Here is a 14,846-nt window from a genome sequence, read left to right as displayed (position 1 = left end):
CTGCTCCAAGTCTTTGCACATGGAGTTTCTTACCGGTAATTGCAAAGTTTTCATTTTTGTTCTACCAAGGTTTTCTGCATAAGCACGCCATGCCACGTTAGTATGACATATCTATGCACTTCTGCGGGTGCAATCATAAGGGATATTACTGTAGACATTCTAGAAGCAGATTTCTGTAACATTGGTTTATCCAAATCAATGGAATTACCCATTTGTGCTCTGGTTCTGCCAGTCCCTGGGTGTCCATGATTTTAAAGTTTCTCAAACTATTAACAAGCATTTGCAATGCAATGGGTCTCGCATTTGCTCGAGTTAACTCATAACTGGACTTTTCTTGCCACGTAAATTGAAAATGAAAACTAAAACAGTTGACATAAGCAAGCAGATACAAAGTGCCATTGCCGCAATGAGCACAAAGGAGAGACACAAAAAGAAAAAGAAGTTTGCCCGCAGTCAAACGTATCGGCAATTGTGCAATTATCCATGTAATAGGGGCAGTCTGCACAAAGGTAATAAAACCTCCCCAAGGAGGGACACACGTAAATTTACCAATGATGATAAAGGGTTTTTGAAAGGCAAGCCCACGAACTGTGAAAGTAATGGGCGTGCGGTGGGTGTGGTTAAAAGTCCACAATACTTACAGCAGGTCAAATCGCTTGCACGCTCAACCTAAAAAGGTAAATGAAGGGAATGGCAAATGGGAGGAGGGAGCAAATAGATGGATTCCAAGTAGATTTTTTTTGTATACAGTGACATCCAAAATATTGTTAAGTTTAACATTTTTTGTAGAATAAATGCTGAATTCAATCTATTCATATTGGAAACGAAAGAACTGATTATAGCTGTCATATACAAACCAGATGATGATTTGGCACAGAGCTCAAGTTATCACCCTAAATCCTTATCAATGGAGATAATAATGCTCACAAAAATTATGTACTTCTAGGTTGGAAACCTGATCAGCAGATAGCAATTATATTTTAATAAAGAGTGAACAGCACAGGACAATACAAATATCCAAACTCATTTACTCGACATTATTTCACCACAAAGTAGAATTATTAGCGTATACATGGCAAAGGTTTTTGATTATGTGATCTGGGAATACTTTTTTAGTGTCCTGAGAAATATGGGGGATCATCTTGGAACCAGGTTGAAATTCATCTACAGCGAGAGACTTAATAAATGAACAACTACCAAAAGAGTTTAACATAGAAAGAGGAACATTGTGATTCGGCCCTTTATAATGATATCAAAATAAACGTATGTTTTCACTAAACAAAGAATTAAGCTTTTGGGTAACCCAATATAATGAATTACTGGAAATGTCAGACTGGTTTGCACTCCAGTATTATTCTTCGTGATAGAGAGCACAAAACACCTTAATGGGAAGAACTGGAAAGGGATGTTACAGAGGAGAGAAATAAAGAGTTTTTAATTGAATCAACAAAGACACACATTTTAGGTATAATCCATAAACGTAACAATACCAAGGAGAACATTTAGAGCCTGATTCACAAAGGTAAACTTACACTTTTGTGGCAGTTTACGACTATTTTGCTACTCACAAAAGTACTTTACTAGCAGTATCTTTATGACTGAGGAGTCTCTGCACGTAAAAAGATACGACTGTCCTATCTTTTTATGTGCAGTGTCTCCGCAGTCGTAAAGATACTGCTAGTATAATACCTTCATGAATAGCAAGCAACTGTAAATGTACACAATAGAGGAAGTGTACCTTTCTAAATCAGGCCCTTAGGAAGGTTCGTATTGACAAAAACATTGACATAAATAACATTAGTTATGCTCTTGTTTGGAATAAAAGGCAAATAGCCATCCTGAGTGATGAAAGACTAAGGATAACATGAATAAAATGAAGTATACCAAGGCTGCAACATGTCACCCAATTGAGCAAAGTAATACAGTGCAAAGACCTAGTCAGAGATTTCAAACTGCCCAATTCACAGTACGGGAACTATCTCAAGTTGTGGAAGTCAATTGATATTTTTTGTCTGATATGGTAGTAAATCAAGAGTCCGAAAATCCAATTATTAGCAAAGTCTTTACAGATGTGTGAGGTGCATCTAGAATACCCAGTGTTCTAGAAATCTTTATTACACTGTTCCCAAACTGTGGGTTGCGACTCACTGATGGGCCACATGCTGATTTTTGGTGGTTCTTGATAGTCAAAGCAATAAATAAAGATGCCTTTGAATTCTGCATTTATTGTTTCACATTTTCAGAGGCAGAAGTCCAACGTCAGGCTATGTCCTCTGACAAATTGGTGCCCTTTTTTTAACATGGGGATTGGTGTTTACAAACTCCTCTCACTTTGCAGTCAGAGAAAGAAAAGTAAAGTCAATTATGTGACAATCTTCTTGGGTACACAGATTGCGAAAGGAATGGCTGTAGGATGTCATTTTTGTAACGCACAACACATTGTAAATACCTATAAATGAACTGTACACGTTCAGCAAGTTAGGAAAGCAAAAACAAATAACACACATTATTTTTGTAATTCTTTAGTGTGATGGAAACAAGCATCTTAACAGGATCAAAACAAAACAAGATACTTTAGTTGGTGATGCACACATGATAAAGATTCGCTGAAATTCGATTTCCACACATTATAGTTTATGTGCACTATCATTTTATCAGTAAAACTGCATGTTTGTCCAAAGTTAGTGGCCATTTCAATGGAAAATGTGCTGTCTGTAAATGACAGTGCGCACCTATACAATGCTTTCTATAATGGAATCTTACATTCTTACATTAAAGAATATCCTGCTTCAGGTCCACTAAAGCTAGGTGTGTCACAAAGGTTTGTTGTTCTAAAAAGTGGGTCTTGGTTCTAAAAATATTGGGAAGTATAGCTTTATACGATAAAACCTATTATAGACACGGGGCCGATTGGGAAGAAAAGCTAGATTTGGGAATTTTTTTACGTCTTTGTTGTCTCACACTAGAGGCACTCCTAAAGTCAGTCCGAACATCGGATATTGCTTTATTTGCCCAATGATTTAAGAAAATAATGGATGCCCAGTATCATACACAAATACAAATTGTGAATTGATAGCAGATGCTTGAAGAGTGGCTTTTTCTTTGCCTGTTTATCACACACCCATCTACAGCAGAGTTTTGGAAGTAAATTGTCTTGAGATTTCAACTGATCACAAGAGTCAGTTTGAGAAAAAGACACTATTAACACTACAAAGTAGCTTTCACATGAGACACATTCTTAAAAAACTGAAAGACACAGAAAATACATAAGAACGCTTTAGTCAAATGTGCAATCAAACAACTATGGAGTAGACATCAAATAGGCTAAGGGAGAAACACGATCACTTCAAAACTATTTGGGCAAATTTTCTTGACTTATTTCAGACTTAACTGTCTAAATAGACCGGATGCCTAGTTTTCTTTATATCTCAGATTTTAGATATTGGCTAGAGAAGTCTTTTGAAGGGAGTGACCATGCAGTGTTGTTTACTTCCCCAGTAGCAGTGCAGTCACACTCTTAATGGGTGCTGCTGTGAATAGTCACCCCCACTCGACTGCCTGCCAGATTCACATGATGAGGGCATATGGTAGCACTGAGGCTTTAGCAGAGAATAGGGAGGGAGAGCTGGTGATTTTTGGCCTACTGTGATCTGCCTTTGAACTGGGGCCCTGGAACCACCTAAGTGGTATCAGGCTCAGAAGGTACACCAGGGTCTGTTTGTTGAAGGAGTCTGCAGATGCTCAACAATACATGGCAGCTCCTTGCTCAGATCCGTGGAAAAGACACATCCTATTGGATTTTAGGCTCTCTTGACATATCAGGGACTTTGAGACAGCTGGATCCCATAACAGTAGACTTTGATTTATGTGACTATTTACCCCTCCCTGAATGATCAAGCTCAGTGGAGGGTTCACTTGAGGGATTGCTGTATGTGCTCTGCAAAAAAGACAACAATCTAAAGAAAAGCAAAGATGAATTTCTCAAACCATGTACTGATTCTCAATGAAAAGGGCACAAAACGGAGAAAGAAGTCCCAACCGATAACTTTCACTTTAAGAAAGAGAAGGAATATGCTACACTCAATTACTGCCCTAAATATTATCTTGGGCCATAGGACCACTGTGGTCCAAACAGTACCATGATGATGATGGTGGAGAAGTTATAGAGAATGGCAGGTTGGGTCTGGAAGGCACAACAAACAACAGAGAACTTAATGGGTCAGCTGTAGCTACACGAAGGTCATGGCAGTGAAACTAGGGGTGTGCTGAGAGATCTCCAAGATGTTAAGGACTGCTTACATTTGAAATGTGCTCATTCATTTTGTCCTAACTGATTCCACGTCACTAAGGTGTAAACACTAAATCAATATTTCCCAGACTGTGAGTCGCAACCCACTGGTGGGTCACAAGCCAATTATTGGTAGATGGTGAAAGTCCAAGCAATAAATAAAGATGCCTTTAAATTCTGTATTTATCTTGTCACATTTGCTGTGCTTCAAAGACTGAGGTCAAATGTCAGGCTATGTCTTCTGGCAAATTGCTGCTTATTTTTTTTAACATGGGGATTGGTGTTTACAAACCCAGAATGACATCTTGCCACAAAGTGTATCTCCAGTCACTAGCTTATTACTGCCATGTATATCAGCAAACTCCTCTATATTATTTTCTTATGTATACTGTCCACCCACTCATACAGGGGGACATTGCTACTGTGACTGTCTAAAGTTTCCCAAGAGCAAGTACGCTCAAGTCTGACGGCTGGCTTTGTGGCAAGAGGTCATTCTGGATAGGAATTCTGGCTGTGATCTAGTAACTTATCTGTGTGACTGACTAATGAGACAGCCCTGATGAAGTCATAGGGAAACCCTCAGATGATGAAACACGTGTTGGCTGAAAAGGATGCTAAAAGAAGAGGCCAAATTGGCCAGGAATAAACTATCAACAAGAAAAACATTACTGTCTACAAACTATACATTGTATGACTTTGTATATGGTTCAGCGAGTGTCTTAAACCTTATATGATGCCTTTGCTTTTAACCTGACACTAAAATACAATTGTTCTGTTACCTTTAAGGTTCTCCAAGTTCCACAGCAATGAACGTGGGATCTAAATAAGTAACATAGCTTCTTAACTATGCAGGACACTGTTTGCATAGAACTGATACAGTGTGCAGCAAAAATCCACATTTTATCCTTAATTACTATGTAACAGGAGACTATATTTTGTGATTTCTAAAACACCATTACAAATTCAATTCTCCATCAAAAAAGTCCTTCAAGAAAGGCCTGATATGAACTCTTGCATCATCCCTTTTGCCTCCAACTTCCATAGAATGGTTTGCACATCAAATAAAAGGGCCTAGTCACTGGTTTCCCAGGTACCAACCTAAATTCCCTGACAGCAACCTCAATTTTCTGCCTGCCTCATCAACAGCCAAAAACATGTCATTTTGAAAGTCTGGTGCCTCATCTGCAAAACTATCTTTAAAAAGCCTGAATATCTAGCCTCCAAATGTGCCATCCTGGGGGGCAGCCAAGCATACAGAAGGCAAACCCTTCACAAATTTAAATTAAATAATTCACTATAAAGAAAGACTTGACAAGCAAGCCATCTCTGTGTATGTACCCAAGCTTTAGAAAATGTTTCTTCTCACTCTCAGACAAGTGACTCCCTTCTAATGTACATCTGAATTTTGACCTCTCACACAACTGCTGCCATGCAAACTGTGCCACAGTCATTTACTTTTTGCTACTTGTTCATAGTTGTCTGCTCTATTTATCTTCTACCATTTTATAGATATTTTATTTGTCTCTTAGTGCTAGGCCTACAATTGTCTTTGCAACACCCAGCTGTGTTGCACATCCGGACTAGGTTCACGCTCTATAAAAAAGCAACATAAAATATACTTAAATGATAGGAATGCACCTAAAGTGTTTTTTAAAGTTCAAGGAGGGCATTTTGAGATTGTGGGATTCGGTCACAAGCCAGACTCTCCCAAGGACACAGAAATTACTAAAGTCTCCAGCTCTGGCCTAACTATTATGCAGTGAATAAGGAAACTACTGTATTAATCTATCTTCTTAATGGATAAACACATTTTGCAAGTGAGTATTTAAATGAAAGGACTGTGGTGCATTTACCTGCCAAGAAGTTTTCTGTATCAAAAAGTTTGCAAGCCTGATCCCTTTCGAGTTTATTAGGCTGATCACTGTAGACAGATAATGGTCCCTCCCAATAAATACGGCTCTGGCAAAGTCTTTTGGCATACAGCCCATCCGGTGCCATCCAGAGAAGCACTCCACGTTCCAAGTGACTCAGTAATTTTTCAATGCTTTTTCGCAAGCTGTTATCCTCTGGATATGGAAAGTTCACTTGGTCCATGCGACCAATCTCATAACTTTGGCCATGCTCAATCCTGCAGCCTTCGGGACTTGAGGTTGTCACCTCTTCAACGAGCGTTGCCTGGTAATACAAGCAAACGTGTAGTCGACAATCTGTTAAAAAAATAAGATTATAAACCCATTTAACCAATGCAGACATTTTGATGTGTGCAGCAGGTAGTCAAACAGCAAGCTGGAATGGGATAGCATAATATCAATGTTTCTAAACTTGGACAATTTTTTCAACAGTTAAGCCCCGAGTGAAACACAACTACTTATAGAATTAGTGTTGTGAATCAGGCCTGGAAATTTATGAGTGATTCATTCCTAAGAAAAAAGTATGACAAAACTGCTTACAGAAGAATGTCGGTGAAGTGCCCCCTTTCTTTCAAACAGAAAGACAGTCAATTGGTGTTTATAAGCTTCAATTTTTCACATTTTTGTGTGTTATTTTTTTAATGCTGTCTATTAGTCATTAACAAGGACATCATGCACCAACAGGACATTCTAAGGCACCATCACCTCATTCCTAGTTTGCTCTCCCAATCAGCCAATGGGCTGAGATGCCTGCTCTCATCTTGCTCCAAACTCTTTCGGTCGAACCACAGGAACACCACAGAGTGTTTGGCCAGATGGTCAAGAAAAGAAGAAGAGGAAAGAAAAAGGCACCAGGGCATCCGGAAGGCATGAATACTGCCACCTCCCTACTGACTACATGTGTGACATGTTTACCATGACCACCTTCACCTTCTACCTAGTCCCCAGGGGAGTTTCCCCTCCCTAAGCCCAACTAGACTTGCAGAACAATAGGCCACTCCTCCTATGACCATGACATGTCGCCAGGAGCATCCCCGTTCCCCAACTCTGCAGCCCCGCTGCAAAAAAATTAGCCCCTTCTCAGCTTTCAGAAAGGTCTCAAGAAAGAAAAGAAAAGAAGTAATTATTGATCCTCTTCTCTCCACATGTTTCACTCTGATATATTCCACACAGTGACTAGTCATTTGGCCACTAAATATAGCTGGGAGAATAACAAAAACAGCTGGGTGCTTGGAGTAATTAGAACTTGGTGCTCTCTCCATACTATCTAGTAATATGTCCCATTAAGTCTTTAACTCAGTTAACCAAGGTGCAATCACTAGCAACCTCTACCCAGATTCAAGGATACCAAATACAATAAGATTTCAATTATTGGAACTAATCACTGGGTGCATATATCAAATGACCAGTCAGTTAGAGAGAATACTAGACCACAACAACTGGGTCAAGGAGGGTGGAGTGGAACAAATTAGGTTAAAAGCATCTGAGTAACATGCTATGCATATTGTTGTTTAGTCTTTAAGTGATTCATCACCATAGCCCAGATTGGTTTCCCCCGGGTTCTCCATTACCCACCACTAAGACAGCCAACACAAAAGCACTTGACACTCCCTCATCATGTACAATTCCTCATGAGGATCTAACTTCATGAAGGTGTCATCTCTGTCTATTTTCCTGCGGTCCTTCCTACAATTTCACTCGCCCCATTTGGGCCAATTTTTTGCAATCTGATTCGCTAATGCGGATCACTTTTAATTTGGTACCCGAGCCTATTTTCTGTCCCAGTCCTGATGTTTTACCATCAAACGCAGAGCGAAATGTACTTACCAGACAGTGCTATGGCCTCACCAGACCTTATGCTTGGCTCTACTGGGAGTCCAGGACTCTGTGCCTCAGAGGGTGCACAAGCATAAAAGGATCCAGTCACCTGGTAACCTGAATTTACAAACAAAAGTCAAACACAATCTGTCTACATACTAGTGGTTCATACAGGCATTTTCTATGAAGAGCAAGCTTCTAAACTCCAATATCTGAAACAAGCTGGCAAACTACATTGCCATTTCTATACACTGCCTCCCTAGAAACACGGTCCCATAATCAATTTCTTCAGTGGAGTTATCCTGTGTTTATACTTTAGAAGCCATTAACATCCAAGGCAGCATGATTACCAAACGTTATGATCAAGGTATTGTTTGAATTTCGATTTCCAGTGAATACAACTGCTCGTACCCAAATTGTGGTCCATTCTGTGCAAATGTTTTCACAATTTAAATGTTCACACAGAAGGTAGCCAACTAATGTTTGAGAGGTGCGGAGGTTCCTATTCTTTAAGAGACAGCTTTCTTAGCGTAAACTCATGCATAGCATCTGTATTCAAAAGACTTGTGACCCAGTACATATGCTACAAAGGTGGAGTTTTATTGTGAATACTTTTTCAAAGAGTTAGAAGTGCAGGATTTTGCAAAATAGCTCAGATACATTCAAGCAACGTGGTCAAAATGGTCTTACCTGGATCACAAGCTGATCCCTGCCAGTGATGCGCACGTGCAGGATATGGGACACCAGCACACTGGTAAGGTAGGTCAGGGTGGGGCTGCTCTGGAACATAGTCTCGCCATGAACGCTCATGTGGCAGCATATAGTTCGATACCTGTTAAAAATGTAGGGAGAGTTATATAGATAATTTCTGATGTGGAACAAAATGGTAATTCATTTACTTTGAGGGCTTCTTTTTCTCTGTTCTGTTGTTTTCATGATTCCCACCATCTTTAACCTTCACACCTTCCCCTCCCCCTTGCACTTCATACTGTTCCTTCTTCCTGGTGCATTCTATCCCGACTTCCCCTCTTTTTTCTTTTGCGGCGCTTCTGGTACAATTTCTTCCTCGCTTTTGCCTAGGGAATTGTTCAATATCAGAAATACTGTTTCACGGTTTTTAAGTAAATACGTCATCTTTTTCATGAACAAAGATTGGACATTTTAAGTTTATGGGCCAGATATACAAAAGCATTTTGCAGTCAGAGATCCCGCGATTCACAAAATCATAGGGTTTGTGACCGCAAAATGTGATTTTTAAATGTACAAACACCTCTTAAAATACAGAAAATCCGTATTGAATCACAGAAGGTGTGATTCATTCTGAATCACAATTAGAAGAAGGTGTGAAAGTGGTGTACCCTTCTAACTAAGATACGCTATAAGACTTATCAATTGTTTGTGATCACAATTGTGGTTGCAAACCACTGAATAGTTACTGCCACCTCAAATGAGTGTTAAGTCATTCCCAAAGAAGAGGATATCCCTGTTGGAGAGTTTCCTCTTCGGGAATTGTGTTGGGTGGTTCCTGGAGGTGTAGGCAGTGGTCCTGGTGGCCGCTGGCCACTCCCATGATGTCTTCCCAAACAGGAAATATCATTTTTTACAGCAGCACAAGTTCCTTTAAGGTATACAGGCTTCTTAACAAAATGTTTTGCATTTGGGAATTCGAATACCGGGATGGTGGCTCTACTGTCTCTTGCAGGCCAACATCCCTGAGTTTTTAGCCAATCTATTTTACGTCATTTGGTGGGCCCTGCTGCGAGCCCCTTTCACTGGATACTTCCAGACCTACCTACAAGCACTTAGAGCACTTTGCAATATTACAGAGGTCGAAAAACGTTTGTACACAATTTGGACCCACTATTTGTGATCAGGCAGTCAATCAGGCCCTATGTTTTTTTTCAACAACGTAATCTTTGTAAAAGGTTAATTGTTATATAATGGCTACCACTTTAAACAGATAATTAATGTATAGGAATGTGCATCTATTATATTAAACATGTTTGCAGTTTCTATATTCTGATTTCTCAAGCATCACGGTGCCATTACAGATTTCCTCCAAGGACTTTTTGTGTGTATACTTTAGTACCTCATATTTGTTGTCCAAGGCCCCCACCGCGCTTTTCATTCAATTTGTTTGGCCACATGAATACTTAGGGTATTGTAGTGGTTGAACTGATTTTATTTTATGGCATTACCATGTTTAATTTTAATGTTTGTATCTATTGTTAGCATAGTGCTTTGCTGTGTGCGCGCTTTGAAACCTGATGTATCTGGCATTTTACATATTACAAATAAACTGAACTGAACACGCAACACCACTTAATCACTGGTTCAGGAACAATGTTCTGGCAATTTGCTCACAGATAGTGGAATAACAGTGGACACAGCTCTCAATGGTGGATGCCATCAGAGTCGGTTGATAATATGAAACAATTGATAGATGAGGAGCACCAGCGTTTCTACAGTGAATATATCATTAGATTGTTCTTAGACTTAGATATTGCTCCTTGTAACTACAATGTATTAGGAGTGATTTACCAATCAGAAGAGGATCTGAAAAGGGCGATGTGTCTATTTTTTATGCAGATTTAAATCTTGTCTGCTGTTATATGGACCATATTTCCATCATTGTTAAATACTCTGCAATGAGATTCTTTACACAGAATCAATAGTAACTTGGGTAAGCTCTGTGGGATGTTTACACCACAGTTTGCATAAACGATGCCTGTGGCATTGTCTATCACACATAGAGACCCACTAAGACCACTACCCTCACTCCTTACATTAACGCCCCTGCCTGCAAGCAATGTTAATTCGCCTCGATCCCACACAACTCCTAAATTGTAAACAGGGCCACTGGAATTATGCAAGTGTGCAGCTATGGCAATTTCCGCATAATTACAGATTGCCGCATTTCTCACATACTTCATCATCTGCCATATAATCTGCACATTGTGGCAAAAAAGAAAATTTGCTTTGTAGCTCAAACGATTCAAAGGTTACTAAAAATGCAGCAACACATGTTTTCATGTGGTGGAGGGCCCTTTGCAAAGCTGAACTGGCCTCCCTTCTGTTGCTTATTGCTATATTTGAGTGTTGAACTGGTACTAATGAGGTGCAATCGATACCCAACCATTGTACTAAATTTAAAATGACAAAATAATGGAAGTAATTAAATTACAAAATGTGTTGCATTATGCTACATAATTTACTCAACCTAGCCACATAAATATGCCCTCTCCTGCCGCATAATTCCAGGGGCCCTGGCTGTAAATTGGCTAGGAGGGAGTAGACCAGTTATACCTATGGGAGTTACCTTCTTCTTTGGGCTCTGGTAAAAAGAACTCCCTGCCTGAAAGGTGTGAAACTATCTCATCAGTTGAAATTAATAGTTAATGTTTGCTGTGGTTACACCTGAAAGCTGTAGGGTGGTCTCCCCCCCCAACTTTTTGCCTACCTCCTCCACTTTTCAGACCTCATTTTGGCTGGCTTTAGGTCAATGTGCGCTTTACCAAGTTTAACCAGTCCTAAACCTCTCACCTGAATATGGTAATTCTGGTTTATCCCCAGTTAGAAATGTAATTTACTCATCGGTCCCTAGTACAGTGGTACAGTGTGTGTGTGTGTGTGTGTGTGTGTGTGTCATCATGAGGTCCCTAGTAAAGAGGTACTATGTGTGTGTGTGTGTGTGTAAATGCTACTAGTGGCCCACAGCAATGATTGTGCCACCCACTCAAGTAGCCCTTGAACCATGTCTCAGGTGTGCCATTAGAGAGTCTGTGTGTGCAGTTTACATTCCATGTCAACCAGGCAAATAACCCTTTTGCTGGCCCAAACCTTCCCTTTTCATAAATATAAGTCACCCCTAAGGTGGGCACTAAACAACCCAGAGGGCAGGGTTCAATGTATTTACAAGGCAGGACATGTACCTTTTAAGCTTTACATGCCTTGGTAGTGAAAAACTCTCAAAGATGTTTTTCAATACTTCAAGGCCTATCTCTCCTATAGGATAACATTGGAATGATCTTATTACATCTTATAAGTGCAATTCACAATCTGGAAGAGATAAACCTTTCAAGTTTGGTGTCTTAAGACCACAATTTAAAATCACAGCTTATGGTGAAGTCAGATTTTAAATTGTAACTCTGAAAATGCCACTTTTAGAAATTTGGCATTTTCTTAAGTTAGCCATTTGGTGCCTGCTGCCTACCTCTGATCACCTGTCTGGGGTGGATGACAGCTGGCCTTTGTGTATTCACCCTAGACAGCCACACACAATGGGAGCTTAGGTGTGACTTGATTGGCCTTCCTGGCAGGATGGGAGGGAGGAGCACACCTGAATACGCTGTGTCCTGTCCCCACACAAAGGGCTGAATAACCCCTTACAGTGAGTCTGGAGGCAGGGCAGGAATAGCAGGGCCTCTATGCACTTCAAAGACCTGTTTTTGAAGTGTCCCCCACTTCAAAGGTCCAACTGGCTATAAGTACTGGATTTCTGACACCACCACTTCAGTACACTTCTGGACCTGTGACTACCCCGCCAGGAAGAAGGACTGCTGTGCTGCTGAAGGACTGCCACTCTACTGGACTCCTGCCTCGCTGTGCTGCCCTGCTGCTTCCTTACCTGGGTGAGAAGGGCTGGGCTTGCATCACTTCAAACCCAGACTGACTCTGAGGGCTGCCTGGCTGGCCTCCTGGTCTGAAGTCTCAGGGACACAAGAGACTGCCAACCGCCCTACCCCTGCAACCTTGACTCTCTGAGTCTGCCCTGCCACCCCAGTCCTGGAACCTGGGAAGTAAGCCTAAGTTGTTTGCTCCAGCAATCCTCTGCTGCGGGAGCAGAATCAACACTGCTGTTGCAAGGAACAGAACCGACGTACCACAGCTACTGCATGTGTCGTAAGCGGCAAACCCAGACTTGCATCACCGCTGCACCCTGCATCGTAGGACAGCCTTTGAAATTACCAGTGTACAACCCTTTCCGGGGCACATGCTTCTCACATTCCTCGCCGATGGCAGCTTTGACAGCCATGCCAACCCACTGCATCGCCGCTACTGTGTCAATCTGAACCAATGCATCGTCTCACCTGCGTGCCGCATCCTCGACACTTGTCTTCACATTACAAGCACAGTCAACAGGATCCTCAACATTGCTGCATCAGGACCTTGCATTGTAGTCTCTCTGCATCTTGGAACCAACACATCTCCTCAGGTGTGGAATGCATTTCTGCTTTGGACCCCGGCAATGCTGCACAACCAGGATTTAAGGTACTTTGGTCCAGCAGGCCTAACTGGGTCCCTGAACCGGGCCACGCTCAACCGCTGTCAGTCTGAATTTTCTACTTTGCCTCGTTCTGGTGCAACCACATATCCCTGGATGGTGCTTCTTGCTTTTAAGCTCTTGTTTACAGTTTATTCTTTAAAATTCATAACTCAAGTTCTAATTACTGGATTTTTGTCATTTTGGGCTTGTTTTATTTATTAGATTCAGACCTATTTTTCTAACCTGGTGTGGAATCGTTTTGTGTGGTGTTTTCACTGTTTTTCTGTTTGAAGTGTTCCACAAATACACTATACATTGCCTCTAAGTAAAGCCTTACTGCTCTGTACCACGCTGCTAGAGGGTGACCACAGGTTAGTTTGGGGTTTGCTTGTTCCTTACCCTGACTAGGATTGTGGTTGCTGCTTGACCAGGGCTCGCACGCCAATCAACTAACAACACAATTCCTAATAGCCATTTATTAAATAATTACTAAAACAAACGGGCCCACTACATGCTTGCACAAGTGCTCCTCCTTTGAAAACCAATGTGGTAACACTGCTTCCAATCAAGGATAAGAAAGCACTAGCACAGCAATGGACCTCACCTCAGAGATCTCCTCACTCTGCCAAGGTTTTCTCTGCATGCTCTACAGCATCAAAGCAGATGCTGTATAGCATTAAGGAATTAACAAAAAAAAAAAAAAAATAAGCACAATGACGCAGCCATGGGCCGTGTCACTTTGTAGGCATGTGCATACTTTAAACACCCATGATGCACCTACAAAATGATGCAGCCCAAAAGCTGTGTCACTGTCTTTTAAGTTTTTCAATGTTAATGGGGCCAGGGTAATGGGTTGGGAAGCAAATAAGCACATGGAGGAGAGACAGCAACATGGAGTGGGGGGGGGGAGGTTTACATGAATGAGCCGATAGCACCATGGAGGAAAGCAGGGGGCACAGAAGCATGCGGACGAGCAAGAGCAACAGAAGTGCACAGGTGAAAGAAAGCAACATGAGCTATAGTGGTGGATAGAATCCCAATGGTGAGAGAAAGTGACAGGAAGGTAAAGAAGCTCCAGAGTGAGAGAGGACAGCATGAGAGCAAGCAGGGGATATAAGCATGCAGGTGAGAGCGTCACAAAACACGGGGGAAAAAAGGACATGAGGGAGACAATGAAAAACACATGCTCTCCAACGGATTGCTCAAACAAAACAAAAAGTAGTTCCCGAAACAAGAGCAGTGGAAGAACACAAGTACTTTGGTCATGCTCCAGGGGAGGGGCAAACACAAGAAGAAGAAGCAAAGCTCACTAAGCTAATGACTAAGAAGCAAGCAAGAGTGACAATACAGCCAACCAATAGTAAGCAATGGGCAGGCAGGCTCTAAGCCCACCGTATTGCAATGTTTTAAGCGAAACCTTAGAATTCACAGCAGAAATACCTTGAGCACAGTACATGTGCTTTTACATACACACAGCCGCTCACATTTACATTAAACTCTACCGGGTGAAACAATACAAAATCATATAGGCTTCATAAAGGCAATATATTGATTTTCTAACATA

The 14,846-nt window shown here is 41.2% G+C and overlaps 1 protein-coding gene across 1 annotated transcript in view; it reads right to left on the bottom strand.

The window, feature by feature from the left end:
* The window catches only part of IRF4 (interferon regulatory factor 4), a 55,799-nt gene that overhangs the window by 17,644 nt on the left and 23,309 nt on the right, over positions 1–14,846 (bottom strand). Inside the window, exons 5-7 of the mRNA XM_069217779.1 lie at positions 8,707–8,848; positions 8,026–8,133; positions 6,142–6,495 (exon numbers count right to left, since the gene is read on the bottom strand). Of these exons, the coding sequence (XP_069073880.1) occupies positions 6,142–6,495; positions 8,026–8,133; positions 8,707–8,848 (604 nt within the window). The remainder of the gene's footprint in view (positions 1–6,141; positions 6,496–8,025; positions 8,134–8,706; positions 8,849–14,846) is intronic.

Source organism: Pleurodeles waltl, chromosome 2_1 (assembly GCF_031143425.1).
Source record: "Pleurodeles waltl isolate 20211129_DDA chromosome 2_1, aPleWal1.hap1.20221129, whole genome shotgun sequence".
Lineage (NCBI taxonomy): Eukaryota > Metazoa > Chordata > Amphibia > Caudata > Salamandridae > Pleurodeles > Pleurodeles waltl.
The sequence above is the reverse complement of the archived record's forward strand: the minus strand, read 5'-3'. Positions and strand labels throughout refer to the sequence as shown.